We start from the raw sequence: 22,324 nt of genomic DNA on the forward strand, positions 1-22,324 counted from the left end.
CAGGAGAGGTTTTATTTTGAATGCCTCTCCCTCCCGTATTTATCTATTTTCTCATTCTTTCATTTACTTATTTCTTTTTCGCCTTTTGCCACCATCAGGCCATCCCAGGATTCCCAAAGAAAATAAAAACGCTGCGCCAGTCAACGTGTAGAAAGGGGGCGAGCTCAAAGCTCGCAGTTTTTCACGAGCTGCGTGCTTGGAAAGCCATTCTACCAAAGCCCATTTTCGCGCGACAAAGAGACTTGCCAGCTTTCGCGTCATTGCTGAGTTAATACCCGACTTTTAAGATCGCAGATGGAGCGTGTTTACTCATCAAAGAAACAGTATCTGGACAAGGTTTACGAAAAATGCCAATACCGTCTTTATTTGCACAATTTTTCTGCCGAATGAGATCTATAAGTGAACAACAAGGAGCGCATGATTTCTAACTGAAAGGGCATTCTACTTGATTCTGTCTAACTGCTTTTGATTAAAGTTTTCATATTCGACCTTAACCCTTTATACCCTAACATCAGTATCCATATTCTCCTAACTAGTGTCTTTACATTTCCTTTGTTACTGACAAGGAGACTTTGTTTAACAATCAAAGCCTCTTCGGTTGCCGATCATTTCTTTTATCCTCGTAATCTTAACTGATTTAGGAAGAGAAATAAGAGAAAATAGAAATAAGATCAGGGCTCGAAATTAACGGTAATCCGTTAACCAATGGTTATTAATTTTCAACCTTTGGTTACTAACAATGTGTCCAACTAACCCGACAGGGTTAGTAAAATTTACTAACATATTTAAACATTGGTAGACCTCAGGACAAAGAGCACGTAGATCCGACTCTCAAAGGAACACTTAAAATACTCAAGTTGTTTAATCAACTTAAAACTCTTTTTAGAGAATGTGCTGTAGATGTACTGTTCTTGACTAATCATGGTAAACGAGAGGGAAATAAAATAGGTGCATAATTGTCAACGTTTTTAAGGTCACCATGCAATCTCAGCTACTCTTTAATTTGTCCTTTTCGTTATTGTCAAAATGTTTAATGTTTGAGATATCGTAACTTGTGAGCTTGGATACCAAACTTGATAATTTGGTTTGTAAAAAAGATGTCTACTAGCCCGAAGGGTTAGTGATCCAAAAATTAAATTCGAGCCCTGAAGATGTCGGTCATTGTTAGGGTTTTTAAGGGTTAACCTGCCTTGTCCTCTTTCCTTTTTGGATAAAGCGCATCTCTTAAACTTCAAAAATCTATTACTAATTCTCCTTTTACGCGGCTACACATTTCCTTATAAATTGTTTAAGAGGACTTAACCTTACATCAAAATAAAATCCTCCAGCTTTTACGTTTGTCACTACTCTTGAGCTGTAGTCTGGACAGTGCATTGTGTAGCAAGAACAAAGAAGGTGTCGAAAGATACGGTTTTTTTTTTTTTTTCAAAGGATTAAGAATATCTAATATTTCTCTTCAGTATTCCTCATCGGCAAATGTCTTCACAAGGTAGATTTAATGTTATACACGAAAGGTGCGGCCTTTCTTTTTCATGTTGTTCTCAACTGGTAATCTGCAAAAGAAAACGAAATGAATTTTAAAGTGGGTTGCCGTTGCGACAACAAGCACATCCTAAAACAAGTTGCGAATCAAGGATGCGGATATAAGAACTGAATTCTGCTCCCGAACCTATAGGCTACGTTAGGCTGCGAGCAGTTCTTCGGGTAAAAAAAATCAGCGAAGAAAAAATTTAAGATTTTAGCGCACCGCGCACAACTTCACCGAAAAGGGGGGGAGGGGGGGGGACTGTTCGTAGTATAAGACTAAGTCAAATCACTTCGCTCCCCTGTGGAACTAAGTTTGCTTTGAAATACAGTTCATATGTTCACAGTGTTACCATTACCGTTGAAAAAACTTAACGTTTAAGTTCCCCTTGCTTCAGATAATGAGCGTTTCTCCACATTACATATCGGGGAGTACATGATGCTTCGTATTTGGCAACATTGCATAATTTTCTTTTGCTTAGCAACACAGGTATATTATTCCGTGCTCAGCTTCAGCGTCAGTTCCAGGTTTGTTTACTGCAACCTGCGATAATCCTCAGATTTATAACTGCTCTGCTAAAGCACAGCTCTCAATGAAATTCATTTAGAGCAATTCTCCATTGAGTGTCGAAACTAATCCGGGACTGCACTGGTTTTGCTTCTCTCTGTGATTGGTCAAAAAAACTCGCGCCACTCTCCAAACCAATCAGATATAAAACTAACACCAATCACGACTTGGTCGCCAGCGTTTTCCCGCGCTTGAAGCAGTGATTGGTTCACAAAACTCGCGTCACTCTCCAAACCAATCAGATGCAAAACTAAAACCAATCACGACTTGGTCGCCCGCGTTTTCCCGCGCTTGAAGCAGTGATTGGTCCACAAAACTCGCGTCACTCTCCAAACCAATCAGATGCAAAAGTAAAACCAATCACGACTTGGTCACCCGCGCTTTAAGCAGTTCGGTTGTTTTAACTTTTGTGAGCTCTCAATGGCTCTGAAATGTGTTTTCCTTTCTTCAGATTTGTTGTTATGATAACTTGGTTCTGGTTTTACGACACTTAATCGATAAGCGCTCTATTTCACATGTTTTGTTGATAAGAGTTAACTAACCTCCATTTTGGGTGATGTATCGAACCCAAGGAAGAGCTTGGTAGCCGCTCTTTTCTATAATCTTCAGATAACGAACCTATCCAGTAAAAATGAGGGTTAGTTTTTAGAACAAGACGATAACGTTAAAACATTTGGGCCCACAAAATTCCTCGAACGATTCTTAAAGTTTACAAACGTTATTCCATTTACCTGAATGCCAGATACTGTAAAGTAAGGAATTTCGAACTTGACTTTGATGGGTGGTCTACCTTCGTCAGTCTCTGCAATAAAAAGGATGCCTCGTGGAATATTGTTCATTGAGATAGCTAATTTTATCATGAGGTTCAGATGGAAGTTCTGATCTCCGGATTTCGAGTGACTGGATCGGCTGCACCACAGGAGAATATACTCCTCATCGGAATGAAACATAGTTTAGGCCGTTGGAATTTAGTCGGGAAGTTTCTGCAGATAAACCATAGTAGCCAGAGAATTCTCTGATATCCGATAGCAAATGAACATTGCCTTTGATTATTGGTGCATTTTTGCAGCCACTTTAATTGATTATATCCTTCACCTTTAGCTAGCATTAAGACCAGGCCTGAACTAGTTAGCAATTCTCTATTTTCTGCCACACATTTACTTGTGTATACGTTCAGAGAAATCGGTGATAAATCAAGGTAACATCCTCCACGAGATGCATTTATCAATTCTCATTACCTTTTGCTGGATATTGTAATGGCATTATAAGGAGAAGTTACATGTTCACCTAGCATCTTAAACTTGACTCACCTGAATCCACACTTGGCAGCCTGAAATGTGCTCTCAGCAAAAACTCTTTCCCTCCCTGTTGAGAAAAAGTAAAGAAGAAAAAATTCCACATTTGAAAAATACTCCCCAGTACGCCTTTCCACAAAAAGAAAAAAAAATTGGCAAACCGTTTTTAGCCCGCGAGCAGGCCTTCATTGTTATCGCTTCATGATCCTTTATTACAAGCATTTTTTTCACCACAAGAAAGTTTGAGGCTTTGAGCCACGCGAGGCTTCAGCGTGAAGTCAGCTTGCGAGAAAGCCCGAGGAAGACTGAGTATGAGGCCTTGAGCTACACGAGCGGGAGAGAGGTTTGACATACAACGTTCTTGTACTTGACTTAACATTAGAACTTACCGGGAAAGATTTCATATTCCATACAATTTCGTTGTCCTCAGGGGTGTACTTCACAACTCCAACCGTTTGCTGAGAAAGAAAATGGCTTTGTGTGATTAGGGTGCCCACCAAAACTCAGCCGGAGGAAAGAAAACATTTGAACGAGAAACAACGAAATGAGGAATATATTCCGAAAAAAAAAAATTGAATATTTTCAGAAGCTCATCTTACTTTAAATTTAGGAGAGTCAGCGTCTGGAGGGACAGGGATGTGAATCTCAACATTGTTGGCAGTCGAACGTCGCTTGAACTGGCTCTTAGCCTGAATAAAACAAAACAATCGTTAACACATTTGAAAATTCTTTAAGTGTTCTACCTGTTTAAAATATCAATTATCCATTCATTTATTTACTTAATATGTATTTTTATGAACACACAACCAGCAACACAGATCAAACAAAATGCAACTTCTCCTTCCACAAGAGTAACATTGAATTCTAACATCCATAATTGTATTAAAACTGGGTTTGTCGCCAGGTGGGTACATTAAAAAAATATTTGAAAATACAAATTAAGTTACACTGGTGGTTAAAAGTGTTTCTGAAATTAGTAACAATAAAAAAATGTTCCAGACATTTCGGTCACAATCATGGACCTTCTTCTTCCCCTGAAGGTCTGTGATTGCGAATGAAACGTCGGATACCTAATTATCGTGTGCCGACTCACTCCTAGTTCCACCCTGCACACAAATAACAATTTTTTCATCACTGCTTTGTTTTGACTCATGTGACAGACTTAGCCAAAAAGCAGGGACCGCTTGTATCCTATCTTGCCCTGTGAACGGCCTTACCACATGCAGAGTACAATACAGTAAATGGTTTGAACCCGGGGGTAACATGTGAAGGTGTAGTCTGATCGTCCGGGTGAGTAAGTAAGTAAGTAAGTAAGTAACTTTATTTAGCCACATATCGCATATGAGCGAAAAGCTCGTTTAAATGCAAATGTGCCACCCAGTAAACAGGCCAGACCACATCACAGTAATCTCGTGATGTGGGTTCTTTAACGTCCCTTGCCGAAATTAACTAATTGATAGGTGCAGGAGACGGGACCTCCGGGTTTACGTCCTATCCGAGAAGACGAAGCAATGTGAGTGAAGCGACTTGCTTAAGGACACAACGTCAAGCCCCAGCCAGGACTTGAACCCGGGCCATCTGACCTAGAGTCCAGCGCACTGACCACTGGACTACTCACGCCTCACACACAGTGTAGTCCTGAGAAGGACTGTTGTCGGTGGTAGTGACTGAGGTTTCGACAACCTGTGCGGAAGTCATCATCAGAGTCAAGTGAATGAGTCGTTTGTATGGAGCGGGTAGTTGTTGACATCTGTTTAGGGGAGTCTGTTCTAAGTTAGTAAACCAGCTTTCCAGAGTCAGTCGTTGAAAATAGTCAGTGCTGTAGGTTAGGCTCCATACAAACGACTCATGCACGACATAAACATCACGAACGACCGAAAAAGAACGACCTTACTTTACCGACAGATCGAAACAGGCCAATCACGACCGACTTACGTCACTTGAGTCTTACAGCCAATAACATCACGGCAAAACCAACCGATCATTTCACACGAACTGGAATAAGAACATTCTACTGACAACAATCATTCACTTGACTCTGATGATGACTTCCGCACAGGTTGTCGAAACGTCAATCACTACCACCGACAACAGTCCTTCTCAGGACTACACTCAACCGGACAATCAGACTACACCTTCGCAGAATGCAATGTTTACAGCAATGTTCACTAACTCAACTAGGTTGTGCTGAACAGGAAAATGCTCAGCTTTCACTCAAGACCTTGAGCCAAATATTTCCCAGACTCGGGCCTTGCCACTCTCTCAATATGTACCTGTAACTAAAATTTTCTTTCCACCAACCTTGATCATGTACTCTACTCTGCTGTGAGAGTGACGCTCAATAACTGACTCAATCCAAATCAAGGGTTTCACCTAAAATAAAGGCCAGTTAAATTGAAGAAAAATTTGAAATAATCAGTGAGTGCTGAGGCTCAAAAGAAACACTAAGAGTCTGAGGTAAATGTAAATCCAAATAAAGAAAACCTCAAAACATACTATCAAAAAGAAACATTAGAAATAGAATTAGTGTCAAATAAATTCAAAACTCATAAACTTGTTCAATATGTCACCTGTCTAAATTGCATTATCAGCAGATGAAATGATTAGTTCAAATGAAAAAGGTTTCAGCACCTTCTCAGTCTTCCTTTTTTGAGTGTTCAAAACCAATTGATTTTTACTATAAAACTCATGTCTATGTGAAGAGTCATAATTACCAAGCACCTTCTAATCAGGAGATAGCAGAAAATGGAAAACAAATCTGTCTTGCTATCTTCACTGGTTGGTAAAACAAAACACTTTTCTTTACTGGTTTAACAATGGAATATTTTTACAGAAACACTCAGAAACTCAAGGGGTTTTCCAACATGCTGCAACATTCTTACATGTGTGTTGAGTCTGTAAGACATCAGTTCAAATTCACCATCAGGAGGAATGAAAGAAATTGTGCGATCATTTTCAAATCTAGAAAGACGGACACACTGATGAAACTTGACATCCTCCAGTTCTACTGCTTTGCTTTTGCTTCCTATTGAAAAAAAAAATTGAACATCCTTTTCTCAATATGTCAAAAGTACAGTACAGTACAATTCTGAAATCTAGCCAACTTGTAAAGTAAACAAATAAGTCATCTACCTGTTGCACATGCAAATTCAAATGGATAAAACCTTCAGTATATTAAAATCCTGGCCAGTCATTGACAAAAACTTACTACATGTTTGTGTTATCAGCCTTTTTTATTGAGATGGATGTGAGTTCAAAGTGAGTTGTGGGTTTATCAAGGCTCTGTGCAAAATTAGCCAGACCATGTATTGTATGTACGTATGTATGTATTTACGAATATTCATCCAGGGTAGCCCAGATTAGCAGATAGCTAGTTTAAATGGGGCCCTGTGAACACCCACCCATCCCACCCCAGGGGAGGACATCCACCACACAGTAATCTCGTGCGTGGGAAATTAATGTCTCCTACCCTTAACCCTGCAGGAGACTGGGCCTATGGTTTATTCCTCCTTATCTGAGAAGACTACAATATGTATCCATTTCTTGATATCATAGAAAGGTAGCAAATTCTCCTCAGTTATTTTAAGACCAGGAGTATTGGCCCAGCCAGGGCTTGAACCCTCGACTTCCCGCACAACACACTCCGGTGCACTACAATTGAGCTAACTGGGGGGTGGTTCTTACCAAAAACTCACATCGTAGTCTAGAACATATACAAAGGCTCAATAAAAGAAAAACATTGTTTTGCTGGAAGTAAAGGGATATATAACACAAAGCAACCATCGAACACAAAAAAGAACATGTTCATAAATTTCAGTCAAAAAAAGGCTTTTTCAAAAAGTTAGTATTACCAGATACACAAAAGAACTTACGTCCTGTGCTTTCAAACAAAATTTTGTCATTCAATCCCAGCCGCAGTTCAGGCATCCCAGTTAGATAACATCTCATCTTGACTGCACCAACAATTTCACTCTGTAACACATTAGCATTTGCACTAACCTAAAATGAAACATCAAACACATACGATGATGGCAACAGCAAGAAACACTTTAAATGACTATACATATAACTACATTATGTCAGATGTTTGATATTAAATAGTTAGTTTAGATGTTTGATACTACTAAAACTCTATGTGACGTGAGGCTACATACAATTTTGGCAATGTTAAAACCCAATCAATGCAGCAGTTTCACTGGTGGGATGTGGGGGGTCCCTAGGGAAGTTTGCAGGGGCATTAGCATGTGTTTTTGTTTAAATTTAACTTTGCTATTTCACTTGTTTTCTTTCTCTCTTTCCACCCTCCCTACCATTCTCTTGATTGTTAACCAAATTCTCTTGCCAATAAAAACTGAAATGGATAGAGAACTGTATTGGGAAACTTCATGGTGATAATAGGGTGTAACTGAAAAAGTTAAGAGTAGTGGCACTGTTGAGGATTTTAAAAGACTACTACTAATGACAATAATAGTCTCAAGACCTTTGGGATGGGAACGTACCAAAAGGTTGACTGATTCAATCACATCCAGGAAAACTTCATTTTTACGATATTTCACACCCTCTCCCCTCCACGAGACAGCATTAGTCAAAGCAACCGGAGGTTTGGGTGCCCCAACATCTAACTTGTGACCTTCCTGAGTAATATACCTGTTGGAAAATATGCAAATGTAAAGATTACTGTGAGCTCTATAATGAGATAAAACTCAGTGGATTCTATGACAATTAGCAGAGTGCTAAAATGTATTCTGTGAGTGAACAGGAAGTCACAACACCTGAACACTTCAACTCCCAGAAGTGATTTACATGTAAGTTCTCCTCATAAATTATCTATACACTATATCCAAAAAAACAGGTAATGAGAATACTCAAACTTATCAGGTAGAAATTGCTATCTTGATCTAACACCAAACTCTTAAATTTGCAGCAGGTAGAGAGGAGAATCAAGAACCAGATCTTTGAAGTTTAAGGGTGAATGTTCTCCTGAGACTTCCAAATGTTGCTCCAGTTCTCACTTATTTTAATTATATTGTTGACAAAATGCACCATGCAAATACTGGATTCATAATTGCTGGTTAAAATTTTCAATGCATGAGCCCTGTTTATTTTGTATACAGAACAAAATGTTACAAATAAAAACAAACAATCTCATCTGCATAGTAAATTAGCTGGGTCTACACTACGAAAATTCAAACTTTAAAGTCTTTCATGCCACTTTCTCTGATTCAATTCTGTTCTCTCACTGCGACAAAAATGGAACAAAATCTGGTGGTGGCAGATTTCAAAAAAGATATTGTTGCTCACAACATCAGACTTAACAACTTGTAATGAAATAAATTGCATTTGACTTGATTTGATGAAAGTCCAGCAAAAGAATGATCCTTTAAGGCAAACAGCAATTTAAGCAACTGCAGAAAAGAAGCCTTATAAAAATCAGGTTTGGAGGGAAGTTAACATCAAATTCCTCTCCAGGAAAGAAGAACCCATCAAAATTTGCATTCCTTCAATGTGTGGCTTTGTGCCTCAACTGATAGTAGCACCCAATTAGGATCTGAAATCCCATCAAAGCCAGAATTTTGTAAGCTTCTTTCTAAAGTTTTATGGTCCATCTGTAAAGATAATTTCTTTGCTTAAAAATCAGACTTATTTTTTGGATTGAGGTGCAATTATTGCCTGATGCATTTCCTCTGAAAATAAAATAAGAATAAAGTGAGAGAACAGTAACAGTTTTTCATCTGAAGGCAAAATTTTCTACTTACTCCTGTAAGATCTTTGTCTCTGTAAACTGTGGATAGCCAAAGTCTACCAACTCATCCAGTAGTTCATATATAATCACAAAATTGTCTCTGATACTTTCCTCCTCAAGTTCTTTGAAGTATTCTGTAAACACCTGAAATTAATGCATAACATTTTAAATCATGATTTAATCCTATTCATTAAGATGAAACTTCTGTTAGCAAGAATTACATCCAACTTGATTGCATGTTAGATTTATATGTGAAATTTTCAAAATCCAATAATCATCAAGTAATAATTTACCTGAACTAACTTGTGGAGGAAAACAAATAGCAAAGCCACATTTGCATTCTTCTTTGTCATTGATACCACTTGAAACTTAAGTCAAGGAACTCTGACTTATGAAAGCTCTTAAATCATTAGCTCATAAACTCCCATGAGAGACCAAGACAGAATTTCTCCTTAAAAAATCAACACTACTTCAAGCAGAGAAGTGAAGAAAAAAAGATAAAGATCTGAATGCTAATTCTCCCCTGTAGCTGCTACACATTTCCTTCTAAATTGGTTAAGAGAATTCAGTGGTCAATCAAAGTAACAACTACCTGATAATTTTGAATATTCTCATTACCTCTGCTGGATCATGGATGTACATTATAGGGAGAAGTTACATGTTAATCAATTCTGTGAGTTGAAGGTTTAACAGCCCCTCCTCTACTTCTTTTCTCTCCTGTGTTGTCACCTTAAAATTCTATAGGTTCCTCTGAGCTTCCTAAATGGCATCCACAAACCTTTTCAGAAATTCTGTGGGATTTCACTAGCTAACTTATTTATCTGACATAAGATCACGCCAAGAAACTGATGGTGAAACTTAACTTGCCACTTAAAACTTTATGCTTCTCATTAGATTCAACTTTCACCCCCTCCCCCCACCCCAGCCCCCCTCTCTCTCGCCACATCATTCCTTTCACCGAACAGTAAGACATGTTAAGAATAAAGCGCTTACCCGAGTGCAGAACACAACATTTCATTGGATTAAATTCCTAACATGCAAGCGAGAAAAAAACAGGTTCACTGTTAACAGTACTCACGCTACAGAATTCATCTCTTATTGAAATGTAAAATCAAGGGAATTTTAAGAAGTTTAGTCCATATTGAAGTTTCTGCTATATAGCATTATGACCAAAATTGAACCGGCATAATTTCTGACCCTACTTCTTAATAAGAGGAAAAAAGACATGGTTGTCTGACGTTTGGCATAAGATTTTGAAAAAATTCTATTAAATTCAGCGTGAGATTGTTCTCGAAAGCACTCTGATATGTAGCAAATGGTCTGCTCAGATCTCATACGGAACACCCCTTTGATTTAAGTCACGATCTTTGATCTACCAAAGAAACTTTGGTAAAAACTAAGCTTGAATCTAGTTACTGTCATTCCCCGAATTCTCATCCGTTACTCGTTGAAAAATTTTGATCTATACTGCTCATTTTATTAACACCAAATCGTATAAACAAAAGGATACGATATAGATTATTGTATTTGATGTATACAAAGGTGACATCCTGGTGAACGCAAATGGGTGTCTGACTTCCTTCTTCTTCCTTCTCCAATACAAGAGGCATGAACTTTTCGATCAAGGACATCTCAATATCTCCACGATAATTCCGAGAAATCATCACCTGGGTGATAAAAATACGAGCAGTTTTCCAAAACTTTCACAGTCTTTATGTAAAATATTAGGGTATAAAAGTCTTGGAGGCCAGCTTCGTGAATCGAACTTACCTTTCCTTTTATATCAAGAACGAAAACCGCAGATGTAGACATCTTGATGATGTTTTGCTTACAGACGAAACACAGAAATATTCAATGGCATCCGAAGATGAGCGTTATAGTGATGTTTAACCAAAAATTCAATGAGTTCTCACGAGTCTTTAGCCTGCAAATGGCTTATATTGGAGAGAGCACCGCCAACTCAGCTTGCTAGCTTTGAGAAATTTCTTCTTAGGGAGGGGTAGGATAGGTTGAGATTTTTCTAGTTAGAACTTTTCAACAATTTTGATCGGGAATTTTCATTACATGGAAGTATATTTATTTTAATTAAAAAAAAAAACTGTTGCTGAATATTTACGTTTGATATATCACCCCGGTATAATTTGAAACTAAAGTCTTAATTTTTTACCCAACTTTTCCCCCTCCCCTCTAAATCTAGTTTTTTGTGAAGTAGCTTGTGCTTTGTAACCACACAAGAATAAGCCAGGTCAAACAAAATAAAATGGCGTCTTGGTGATGAGGGCTCTCGCGAACTTGTAGACTTTCTTCACGATTTTACAGGAGTTTTATCTGTTTTGCTCAGCATAGATACAATGTAATGATGTCTTTGCACGGAAGGAAACTACAGACAAAGTCAATTAGTAAAAAGAAAGAAACTAAAACCAAAGAAGAAACCGCTGAAAAAGTCAAAGCAATTCGTGAAAAACAAAGTCTATGGATGAAAGAAAGAGAAGAGACTAAGTCATCATCCACGAAATTGAAGTCTTTGAGCAAAGATATTACTGCACTTCCGGATGTCCCAAAGTTTCGAACCCGTTCGAGTTTGTCTAGCGGTTCATCGTCTGAAAATGCTGGCAATAGAAATCCATACAGTAATCCACGAAGGAAACCTTTGTATCCAGAGCCACAGAGAGATCATTCAGATGTAGTGTCATGGATATCAAAGGGTGATAACCCTGTTGCTAGGAAACAGAGACCTCCTTCTGCCTCAGGTAGTTACAAAAGAAGCCCAAGCTTGAATCACACGGGAGACAACAGTGACCATCAAATGAAGTATGCTCCATCGAATTATGCGAACTCGAACTCTTCTAGATCTTTAAATAGCTCAGCTCTCACTGCTAGTCAGCAGACTCTCCATAATAGACAAAGGCCATTGTCACGAACATCTGTTAAGTCTGAGTCAAATTTTCAAGATGGTGGTCAAGTTGATAGGGTCATACGCAGTGATGATTCAACAGATAGGGACAGAAAAATTTATGGAGATACAGTCAGTTATTCCTTCAGCAACACTGCAGTTAACACTCAAAGCAAGGATACTCTTGTAAGTGCTACTTCTGAGAAACACGACACTCCAGAGCTATCTGCTGATATGCTCAATGCACTAGCAGATACTGTTACGGAAAGGTTAAAAGCATCTTTGCAACCCAGTGTCAATCATAAACATCAGCAACAGAATACCCAGGTAAATAACGAATCAGGCATTGCCAGCCACTCTTGTCCACTTTGTGAAAAACTAATGACTGGTCCAAGACATACACCCATGGCCGCAATACCATGTGGACACACTTATTGCCAGGCTTGTTTACGTGACTGTAAAAAATGTCCGACATGTCAGACTGTTGTTAAGTCCACTGCAGTGAATACTGTAATGCAGCAAATAATATCTGACTTCAAAGTGCAGAAGGAGAAAGAAAGACTTCAGAAGCTTGAAGAGCAAACAAGGCAATATGTAGAAGAGTATCAATCCCTAGCTCTCAGGTGTAATGCATTGAATGGTAAGGATATAAGCAGACTTGATTATTTCCTTCTCACAGTTTGATTTGTTGAGTATGATGTAAACAGGTGAATATGACCACGAAGTATAACACTTCTAAAGAATACAGACTCTGCCCCAGTCATCTCTTCCCATGAAGGCTGAAAGTTTCTAAAGAAACTGTGGTGCCGCGTTGGTGGGGGTAACAAGGTAATTTGGTTATATCAACTAAGTTGAAATTGTAAATTGGCCTCCGTAACGAATAAAAAAGCTACGGTGGCCAATTTACAATTTCAACTTAGTTGATATAACCAAATTACCTCTTTTCCCATAAACCTTTTGGCTCCCAAGATCTGTTGTTAATTCTCCCATCTCGCTGCTACACATTTCCTTGTAAATTAATTACAAGAATTTGGTGTTTAGATCAAGGTAATAACTTCTAGCTGATAAGTTAGAGCATTCTCATTACCTGTTTGCTGAATACTGTAAGCATATTATAGGGAGAAGGTACATGTGAATCACTTCTGGGAGTTAAAAAGTTAAATCCTAAGATTATCATCATCATCATCATCTTCATAGTTTATTTAATAAAGCAGGTTGAGGGATAGGCAAGACGTTACATCCTGATGTGGACCTGCATCAATTAAACTATCAATTAATAAATACCTAATTAGTGAATAAACCGAAAATGGGTATGTAAATAATGACTATGGAAAGAAAGAAATATTAATAACAATACGGAGTAAATATTAAAAGTATTTAAAGTCAACAGATTCGTTGGAAATGCTGCAGGAAGCTTTAGCAAAACTGATAGATTTCAGAACTCTCTTATTTTCCCTGAGTTTTCTCTTGAAGAAGTTAAGTTTGAACAGTTCTTCATGTCTTCGGGAAGGAGGTTCCAGGATAGTGCAGCTCTGTGCTTAAACGAAGATCTTCCCATTTCTGTTCTTGGTCTATGAACCTTAACTTTTAAGGATTTTCTTAAGTCATAAGGAGTCTCGGATTTCACTATTAAGTCATTTAGAGGCTCGATGCTATTTCTTTGATAGATATTGTATGTAATAACTAAAAGTCTCCTAATGTAAAATGAAACAATAGAGTTCCAGTCTGGAGCATTCATGATGTCATCACTGTGGATGCTATAGGGTAGGTTGTAAATAATTCTAGTAGCTCTTAGATGAATTCGATCAATATCATCCGTCAAGGCTGAAGAACAAGACCCCCAGACTACAATGCCATACAAAACGCTAGGGATAATAGTTTTATAATAAATGTTTTCTAAGGTTGGCATCGGTAAAAACTTTATCCGATTCAGTACTGCAACTTTGTTGCTGAATGACTTACAAACGTTTTTTATGTGCTCCTGCCATGATAGCTTGCTGTCAATTGATATATGTTGTAGTTCTCTCCACCTACTGCCTTACATTTCGTTGTAAATAAGATTGAGGAAATGAGCGTTGTAGTTCAAGAGAGCTCCCTTCAGGTGATTTGGTTGCCTTTTTTGTTACCCATTTGCAGGATTATGCCTTGAAATTACAAGAAGTTACTTGTTAATCATATGTGGGAATTAAAGGGTTATTGAGAGCCACTCAAAGTGAAAAGGGAAGAAGAAGAAGATTCTCTCCTTCCCTTGCTACCTGATGTCTTGTCCTCTTTGTTGTGTATGCCTTTTTCCTATCTGAGATGAGCGAATGGGTGGAAGATCTGGGATGAGTGACAGAGCAAGGGGAAGGGGGAAAGGAGAGAAACCCCCTCTTGGTTAATCACACGTCCCAGATCTTCCACCCATCCAATATGGCAACCAAATATTTGCCCCTGATGAATCTTGTGCTTGCAAGCATAAACTACCACCTGCAAGCAGGCTACTAGAAACCAGTAAGAGACATTGGAGTATGAGCCATTTCTCTGCCTTAAGTTCTCAATGATGTTGTCCAAATTCTTGAAGGATACAGGGATTTCATGAACTTTTTCAACACATGTAAGTGGCTGCCCATTGATCACTTTCAAAAATGGCTGCCGGATTAATATTCTTCTGTTTAAATTTAAATTAGCCTTTCTGGGCTCGCTTGAGATAATGTATTCTTTTGAATTTTGTACTGGAGAACGAGGCCAGAAAGGCTAATCTGAATTTAAACAAAAGAATATTAATCCGGCAGCCATTTATGAAAGTGGTCTATGGGGTAATAGGTGGTTGTGCTGTAAAGGAAATCCCAAACAGGAGTGCTCCCTCAGGCTAAATAGACAGCGGTAAGAGATCTTACAGGGGATGGTAGACTGCCTGTCATCAGTTTTTATTGAAATCCCTAATCGGATGTTTCAAAGTCCCATCAGATTGCCACAGCAATGAAGAATATTCATGAAACTAAAAGAGCCAAAAATTAATTTTTTATCTCCTTGTCACCTTCAGGTGAGGCTGAGAGCATTCTGCAAACCATGGAAGAAGTTACTGAACAACTGCTGGATGAAAAGAAACTCATAAAGAAACTAGACATGGATGAAAATGAACTGCGACAGAAAATAAACCGTCTGCAAACTGAATTGGATGGTATTAAAATTAAGGAGGAAGATTGTAAGGAAAGATGCCAAGACTTGGAGCAAAGATACAATGAAGAGAAAGAGAGATTGTCCATGGTTGAAGACACTGTACAAAGAATTAAACAGAGTAAAGAAAGGGTTAAAATGATGGTGCATAACTTTGCTCCTGCGTTAAACCTTGATGCCTATGATTAGCATCTTAGGCACTGTTAATATTGCTGTTATTGTGTTTGCTGTGTTGTGTGTGTCTGTATGCCAGAGCACTGATGCTTCCTAAACTTCTACATGGTTAATTAGAAAAATTAACCCTACCATCATCATGCATATTCTCCATACTGTTCTGTATACATTTCTTAAGGTGCTGACAAGGAGGATTTGTTTAACAATCGAGAGCTTCTGTATTTGGTGATCATTAATTTTCCTTTATTCTGTGACCTCGTGTGATTTCAGAGGTGATATTGTGGGAAGAAATTAGATGCCGGTCACTCTTCAGTGTCCAAGGATAAAATGCTACCCCAAGGGTAAAATGCTACCCCAAGGGTAAAATGCTACCCCAGGGGTAAAATGCTACCCCAGGGGTAAAATGCTACCCCAGGGGTAAAATGCTATCCCAGGGGTAAAATGCTACCCCAGGGGTAAAATGCTACCCCAGGGGTAAAATGCTACCCCAGGGGGTAAAATGCTACCCCAAGGGTAAATGCTACCCCAGGGGTAAAATGCTACCCCAGGGGTAAAATGCTACCCCAGGGGTAAAATGCTACCCCAAGGGTAAAATGCTACCACAAGGGTAAAATGCTACCCCTGTGGTTAGAACAGTTAATATGTATGTATTTATGTTGGCCATACCAGTTAAGAACAATTCTGTTTGTGATAGGTGGTCATACCTTCAAGTTTATTATTCTTAACCCAAATGTACATTAAAGTGATGTTTAAAATATATATCTTATTAGATGTTTCGTTGTATAGTATCACTGAGTATTTTTATGAGTTGTGCCATATTTTGATGAGCCGGTAGGGTGATAATACACAACAAAGCGTTAATACATAACAAAACGTCTAATAAGATATTTATAATCCAACACACCAAATTGTTATTTCAGTGCGGGCAAATTTCGCTGATATTTGTGGAGTACGAATATTGCGTGATATTTGTACTCGTCTCGTGTGTTATTTGTACTCTGCGAAGCACAGTTGAATAATAAATTATAATATTTATAAAGGGATGTGGAGAATATAAGGACAAAGAATGTAGATAGTGTTACTCTAGGTGTAAAAAGGTTAAAAAAAGGGTTATGCAACCTGACTCAATTTGCCTCAGTATCATAGGGAGCTTATTATAATTATATATATAAGCATTTTTATTATCATAGGGAGCTTAAATGTTTTTTTTAATGAAGAGGGAAGCTGGAAGTTAAATTTCTTATTCCTAGAGCTCACTACACCTTTTTGGTTGGCACAGTTTGGTTTAAATGACCTTATAGTTGGTGCATCTACGTCAAAGTGCACCAAAACAAGTTTTATCCATCTTCAGGTTGCTATGTGAGTCTCAAAAATGTCTCTTCCTAAGTTCTCTATTATCAGATCATCAATAGCTTGAGATTTAAGACAAATAATAACTTATCTGAGGGGTTTGAGTAAGAGCCAGAATTCTGTCAGAATTTATCTGCTTTAGTTTTACAGACCTTTTTATGGATATGGCTGCATATTGCTACATGCACACCTGCTCATCAAAAAAATTATGGAAGCCACTGCTATGCTCTCTTTACTGCAGAAGAATTAACAAATGGTAAACACCACAGCATACACTATTGAGTTATGGATGCACGTGGGAGGTTGCTAAGCACGAAAAAAGCGTAAGAGTCGCTCGAGGCGATAGCCGAGAGCGACTCTAGCTTCTTGAGTGCTTAGCAAACCTCCCAAGTGCATCCATAACTCAATAGTGTATGCTGTGGTGTTTACCATTTGTTTTGTAACATAACATTAACACATTGTAGCTAAAGAGTTCCCTTTTATTTAACAAATCTTAAGTGACCAGAATAAACAAGTGCACGCAGAAAAACAGTCTTTACATTTGCTCACGTCAGCAGCGTACACCCATGGGCAAATGGGGGTACGCTAAATTGACCAATCAGAGCGCGCGCTTTACTTTGGTCATGTTATAACACTTATTCAAAGAGGTCTAACAAGTACTTTTATTTTACTGGATGAATCATAAAAGAACCCTTTTATATTTATTTCCTTGAGTAAGTGCCCACACTCTAATGGGTACCCTCCCCTGAATGAGGACCCTCCTTCCAATAAGTACCCCTCTTTTCTGCCAAAATTTAAAAAAAAATAAAAGCCCTGGGTGCTTATTTGAGGCATATAATTATGCAGCTCTTCCCATTTTAACTCTCATGAGTGACCAAGACAGAATTTCTCCTTACAATTTCAATGCAAAATCAAGCAGACAAGTGATGAGAAAAACAATTTAAAAATGATTAATGAGGGGATTATCAGGTGATCTAATACTAAATTTTCCAAACTAAGATAACTTTATAGAGGACAGTATGCATGGAGAATTAGTAAAAAAAAAATTTTGGGAGTAAGAGGTTTAAATGAAGTTCACTAAAACCTGTTTATCACAAATAGTCTACAGAAAAATAAGTAAATTAATAAATAAATGTAAGTCCATACTGCTACACAGAGAAAGAGTCATTCATGCATGGTGTTGTTAAGGGGCTGTCGGATATTTATTTGCCCGAGCAATAAACTGGAACGAGGCGCGAATTTTCAAATGGTAGAAGCGGAGAGGCTACCAAGTTCAAGATGGCAGTTTTGTGATATTGTATTTGTTTCCCTTATCGTTCAAAATACCTGCACGGAAATTCACGCGAGTAATATGCGTAAACATTCTCCTAACAAACTTCACATAAATATCGCCATTTTTTGCCATGGATGTTGAAACAGAAATATCTTTCTTAAGTTCATCGTCGTCGCAAAATGGTTTCACCACCGCTTGCGCAAAACGGCAACGAACCGAGGAAAGAGATGAACATGACGATCTCAACTTGTCACGCGATGATTTCCATCGCCTAAACGAAAATGGTTGCTTGTTTCATAAGGGGACCAACATCCACACAGAATATTGGACGTCAGCTTCGCCCTCTCGCAAAAAGTTTTTGCACATCGGAGCAAATGGTTTGGTTTATGAGTCCGAAGATTTTCTGCCCAAGGGAGAAACCTTGTACAAGCCCTTGCAGGAGGATGTAATCGTCAACACAAGAAATATCGAGCAGTTCACTTTTACGAATGGTTCATTTTTTATTGGCGATGAGTCGTCAAGGTTCAACAGGACAGTACAAGGTATTCGTGATAAACTGTAGTTAATTGCATTGCTCATAACAGCAACGACAAAACAAGGATCGGATCGCAATCCGTGATCCGATCCGTAATCTAGGCCGAGATCCGCAATCTGATCCAGCTTTTGTGGACACCGTTGCCAACAACTGCGTTCTGGAAACTTTTTAAGAATTATCAAGCTCAATGTTAAATGCGCGTAATATCCGTTATTGACCTTAAGCTAGCTTTTAACCCTTCAACTCCAAGAAGTGTTAAACATGTAACTTCTCCCAACAATATCCATCCATTGTTCAACAAACAGGTGATGAGAATACAAAAATTCATCAGTTAGAAGTTATCTTGATTTACAACGAATTCTTGCTTCTATGAATTTTTTTTGTTATTCCAAGACTTTTGCTCTATCTTCTTATTAAAAAAAAAATTTCTAAGTTTTTGTTTTAACTTTAATTTTCATTTAGGCATCTCTCTGAATATGTGGAGATTTGATAATCAAGCAAAGAAGCTTTACATTTCAAGATCATTTGTGTTTACACGTGTGCAGGTAAAATGAGAGTTCTTCAACAACCACAACCATAGGTGCAAGTGACAGAAAAATTAGATTAGAAGATATTGTGTAACCTCATCACTGGGTACAAACTCAAACTTCTATTTACAAACATGCCACCATCAGCATTGCTGATTCAAGCAATATGCAGGATGCATGTCATATATGAACTTCATGATGACCCTGCTCACTGATCCTTCATAATGACCCTTTCTCTGGATTGATATTTGTGCAGTACAAATCAATAAATATTATTATTATTATTATTATTATTATTATTATTATTATTATTATTATTATTATTATTATTGCTCACCAAAGAGTTTCTGTGGCTCAGTGGTAGAGCATTGGTCAATGTGGATTTTGAAGGTCTTTGGTTCAGTTCCTCACAGGGAACTCAGATTTTTTTTTTTGTCCCACACTCGTGACAAGACGAAAAAACATCTTTCGCTATTTCTTTACCAAGCTCAAAAAAAGATTTACCATCTTTCTTATGCATCTGTCTTCCAACTGATCATAAGAAAGAACCAATAAAGATGTGAACAGAACTCAGCCTATCATGTAATTAGAAATACCCACATTTGTAAATTTGTGGCAAACTTCTTACCTTCCTTGAAGTTTGTAATTTGCAACTGACTCTCTTTCCAATCATTTCTTCCCAAAGTAACTGATTAACTTCCCAACATAACTTATTATTTGCAACAGGTAGATGACTGACCAACAATCCTCTGATAAATCCTTGTACTTATTGTCATCCTTTCCTTTCAGGAAGTACAGAACATTAAAAGATTTTTGGAAGCCATGTAAACAGGAATTCAATAATGTTGTTTATTGGACAAGAACAAGAGAAAACATTTAATTATGTTTAAAAGTTTTCTTGAAAAAGTTTATTTTTGAGTGAAAATCTGTAAAGCACCTCAGTTTTATTTGATAATTTTTAAAGGGGTTTATTTCAAAAAATAGCAAAAGATAACTCATTTGAATTATTTTCCTTTATGGTTAAAAATGCAAAAAGAGTATGAAAAAAGCTGAGCAATTAAGTTACAGGCAATTAATTGAGGGAGAGAGTGTGAGAGAAAGAGAGAGACATGGTGGAGCAGGGAGTAAAACAGACAGACAGAGAAACAGATAGACGGACAAAGAGATGAAAAGACAGACATATTATGAAGGATCTAGTCACGAGAAATTGATTATGAGATTGACCATATAAAGTTAAAATGCCTAACTCATGGCACTGCAGTTTCCCATTTATTAAAATCCATCATAATTATGGTGTCACCTGGTAAATAATACTGCTGTAACACTTCTGCCTGCAACCAAGTTCTAATAGAAAACAAGGAGCCGGGGGGGGGGGGTACTCCCTTATAAGGGATTAATGGGGACGTGCAGCCAGCCAGGGTATATTTTTCAAGATTTTTGTCTTAAACAGGGTATTGAATTTATCATTTTTTGTCTTAATCAGGGTATCGATTTATCAATTTTTGTCTTAAACAGGATATCTTTTCTTGGAAGATAAACAGCAAAATTTTTACAAGCTCTAATTTTAATTAATATTGAATTCCGTTGATTTTGGCATTGATACCAGGCACATTAAATGTCTTAAACAGGGTATCAAAAATCGGAATTATGTGTTAAACAGGGTAGGAAAATCAGCGATATTTGTCTTAAACAGGGTCAGGGTATGAGGGGCCGTGCTGCACCTCCCCATCCAGGAATATATCGAGTACCCCCCCCCCCCCGTGGCAAGGAGTAGGAACAAAAGGCAAAAACCAGAAAACTTAATTTACAATTTTACTTTTTTCTCTTCACAGCCAATGTCAAATGTATCATTAAATAGCAATTTTGAAAATGTAATCATGTACATGTAAAATGTGGGAATAGCAATAAGAAAAAAGCCTTGTTTTGAATTTACTGCGGAGTGAAAATTCACTATGAATGAAGACTCTACTTTCTTATAGCTTTTTAAAAATGGTTTCTAAAGGGTATTTCCTCAAATTAGTGGACAAACATTTCCAGAGTCCAAGTGTAAGTTTTTCTTTTGGGTTTCAAACGTTTTGACAATTACACTCTGAAACCTGCAGCTAAAGAAACAAAAAGGACTAGTGAGGGTGCCAGAGCCTGCTTCTCTATTCGTTAACTTTTGATTTTAAAATATGGCCCGTTAAATTACCGGGACTTTCGAGAAACGGGACCCGGATACGAAGCCTTTTCAATGAAACTAAAAAGCTGCAAATTTATGGCAATATTATGCGTTAGCAAATTTTCCTCGGCAACCTTTCTGTCCTAATTTATTTATAACGAATAGGTTTTCCTTTCTCATTAAATATATTAGCTGCAGAATTCTTTCAAGAGGAAAGTTGATTCAGTCGCCTTTTTGGTGATGGACACGCACGCAAAGTTTAAGAATCGTTCAAACACTAAAGTTCAACTTTATTCTTAGAGAACCTTTTTTTGACAAATAGAGTCATCGCCAAGAAACTATAACTTGCCGGCCTTTCGTGTTCTCCGTTGCACCAGTTTTTAACCAAAGGCCTGTGCGTTAATGATAAATATGTACGCCAGGTGAACTCCATTAACTCGTGCCACCCGCTAACTCGAAAATTGAAATATCAAATTTCCCCTGGATCTTTTCAAATTTCCCCCCATCTTTCCAGTCATTTGTTATCAGCTGGCTCGAACTCGCTAACTCGAACTCCCCGTCAACTGGAACTACTTTTTCTTTCCCTTGGATCAAATTTATCCTGATATCTCGAACTTTAGCTAAAAACCTCGGTCGATAAACTTCAAAATGTCCGAAAATAGGTGATTAACAAGCCCCCGATCGACCCTAACTTAATCGTGATTGATACGAACGTGATAACGTAAAAAAAACGTAATAAATTAAGCTAAACTTCCAAAACTATACGTTCTTATCAAAAAGCTCTTATAAAACAAACTAAAGTCATGAAAATAACTGTTAATTGTGCGAGAATGATAAAAACATCATTCCTGATTAATTATTAACAGGATAGTTAGCGTGGATCTTCTTTTGTATAACCTGAGAGGTACATTTGTTTTCTGAAAATCGCATTGATAATCTTAAACGGTATACTTATGTGGATGTTTTTTACAGAAATTCTCAAATGGATAAGCACTCAAAAGGTACAATTTTATCACTGACTTGCTGAAGTACTTCATTGTTTTTTTCATCCTACTTAAGGATCCCAATGGGATCATAGTTAATAGAGGGGACAATTAACTATGATGGGATGATGGCTTTTAC

The 22,324-nt window shown here is 37.7% G+C and overlaps 3 protein-coding genes across 3 annotated transcripts; 2 read left to right on the top strand and 1 right to left on the bottom strand.

The window, feature by feature from the left end:
- Nucleotides 1-337: 337 nt before the first annotated feature.
- Nucleotides 338-11,107, bottom strand: LOC111335418 (AP-1 complex subunit mu-1). Its single transcript, XM_022941315.2, has 14 exons — nt 10,901-11,107; nt 10,641-10,797; nt 9,424-9,491; nt 9,144-9,274; nt 7,887-8,034; nt 7,260-7,386; nt 6,270-6,412; nt 5,689-5,760; nt 3,987-4,076; nt 3,777-3,845; nt 3,403-3,457; nt 2,824-2,894; nt 2,635-2,710; nt 338-1,553 (listed from the first exon to the last, which is right to left on the bottom strand). The coding sequence occupies exons 1-14, from the start codon at nt 10,940-10,942 to the stop codon at nt 1,531-1,533; spliced, it is 1,272 nt and encodes a 423-aa protein (XP_022797050.1). The 5' UTR covers nt 10,943-11,107; the 3' UTR covers nt 338-1,530.
- Nucleotides 11,108-11,369: 262 nt separating this feature from the next.
- On the top strand, nt 11,370-15,666 carry LOC111335427 (uncharacterized). The gene is made up of 2 exons (XM_022941324.2): nt 11,370-12,663; nt 15,049-15,666. Exons 1-2 carry the CDS (start codon nt 11,487-11,489, stop codon nt 15,369-15,371), a joined length of 1,500 nt encoding a protein of 499 aa, XP_022797059.2. The 5' UTR covers nt 11,370-11,486; the 3' UTR covers nt 15,372-15,666.
- A 2,299-nt stretch (nt 15,667-17,965) lies between these two features.
- LOC111335417 (uncharacterized) lies at nt 17,966-20,973 on the top strand. Its single transcript, XM_022941313.2, has 3 exons — nt 17,966-18,521; nt 18,977-19,059; nt 19,831-20,973. Exons 1-3 carry the CDS (start codon nt 18,110-18,112, stop codon nt 19,867-19,869), a joined length of 534 nt encoding a protein of 177 aa, XP_022797048.1. The 5' UTR covers nt 17,966-18,109; the 3' UTR covers nt 19,870-20,973.
- The last annotated feature ends 1,351 nt before the right edge of the window (nt 20,974-22,324 follow it).

This window comes from Stylophora pistillata, chromosome 11 (assembly GCF_964205215.1).
Source record: "Stylophora pistillata chromosome 11, jaStyPist1.2, whole genome shotgun sequence".
In the NCBI taxonomy this organism is placed as follows: Eukaryota; Metazoa; Cnidaria; class Anthozoa; order Scleractinia; family Pocilloporidae; genus Stylophora; species Stylophora pistillata.

Excerpts from the sequence above, each read along its gene's own strand:
- LOC111335427 (XM_022941324.2), top strand. The coding sequence starts at position 11,487 with ATGATGTCTTTGCACGGAAGGAAACTACAGACAAAGTCAATTAGTAAA. Across the intron at positions 12,664-15,048 it reads CAGGTGTAATGCATTGAATG|GTGAGGCTGAGAGCATTCTG; the intron begins GTAAGGATATAA and ends TGTCACCTTCAG.
- LOC111335418 (XM_022941315.2), bottom strand. The coding sequence starts at position 10,942 with ATGTCTACATCTGCGGTTTTCGTTCTTGATATAAAAGGAAAG. Across the intron at positions 9,492-10,640 it reads CAAATACAATAATCTATATC|TGGTATCAATGACAAAGAAG; the intron begins GTATCCTTTTGT and ends TTAAGTTTCAAG. Across the intron at positions 2,895-3,402 it reads GCTGCCAAGTGTGGATTCAG|AGACTGACGAAGGTAGACCA; the intron begins GTGAGTCAAGTT and ends TTTTTATTGCAG.
- LOC111335417 (XM_022941313.2), top strand. The coding sequence starts at position 18,110 with ATGGATGTTGAAACAGAAATATCTTTCTTAAGTTCATCGTCGTCGCAA. Across the intron at positions 18,522-18,976 it reads GTTCAACAGGACAGTACAAG|GCATCTCTCTGAATATGTGG; the intron begins GTATTCGTGATA and ends ATTTTCATTTAG. Across the intron at positions 19,060-19,830 it reads TTGTGTTTACACGTGTGCAG|GAAGTACAGAACATTAAAAG; the intron begins GTAAAATGAGAG and ends CTTTCCTTTCAG.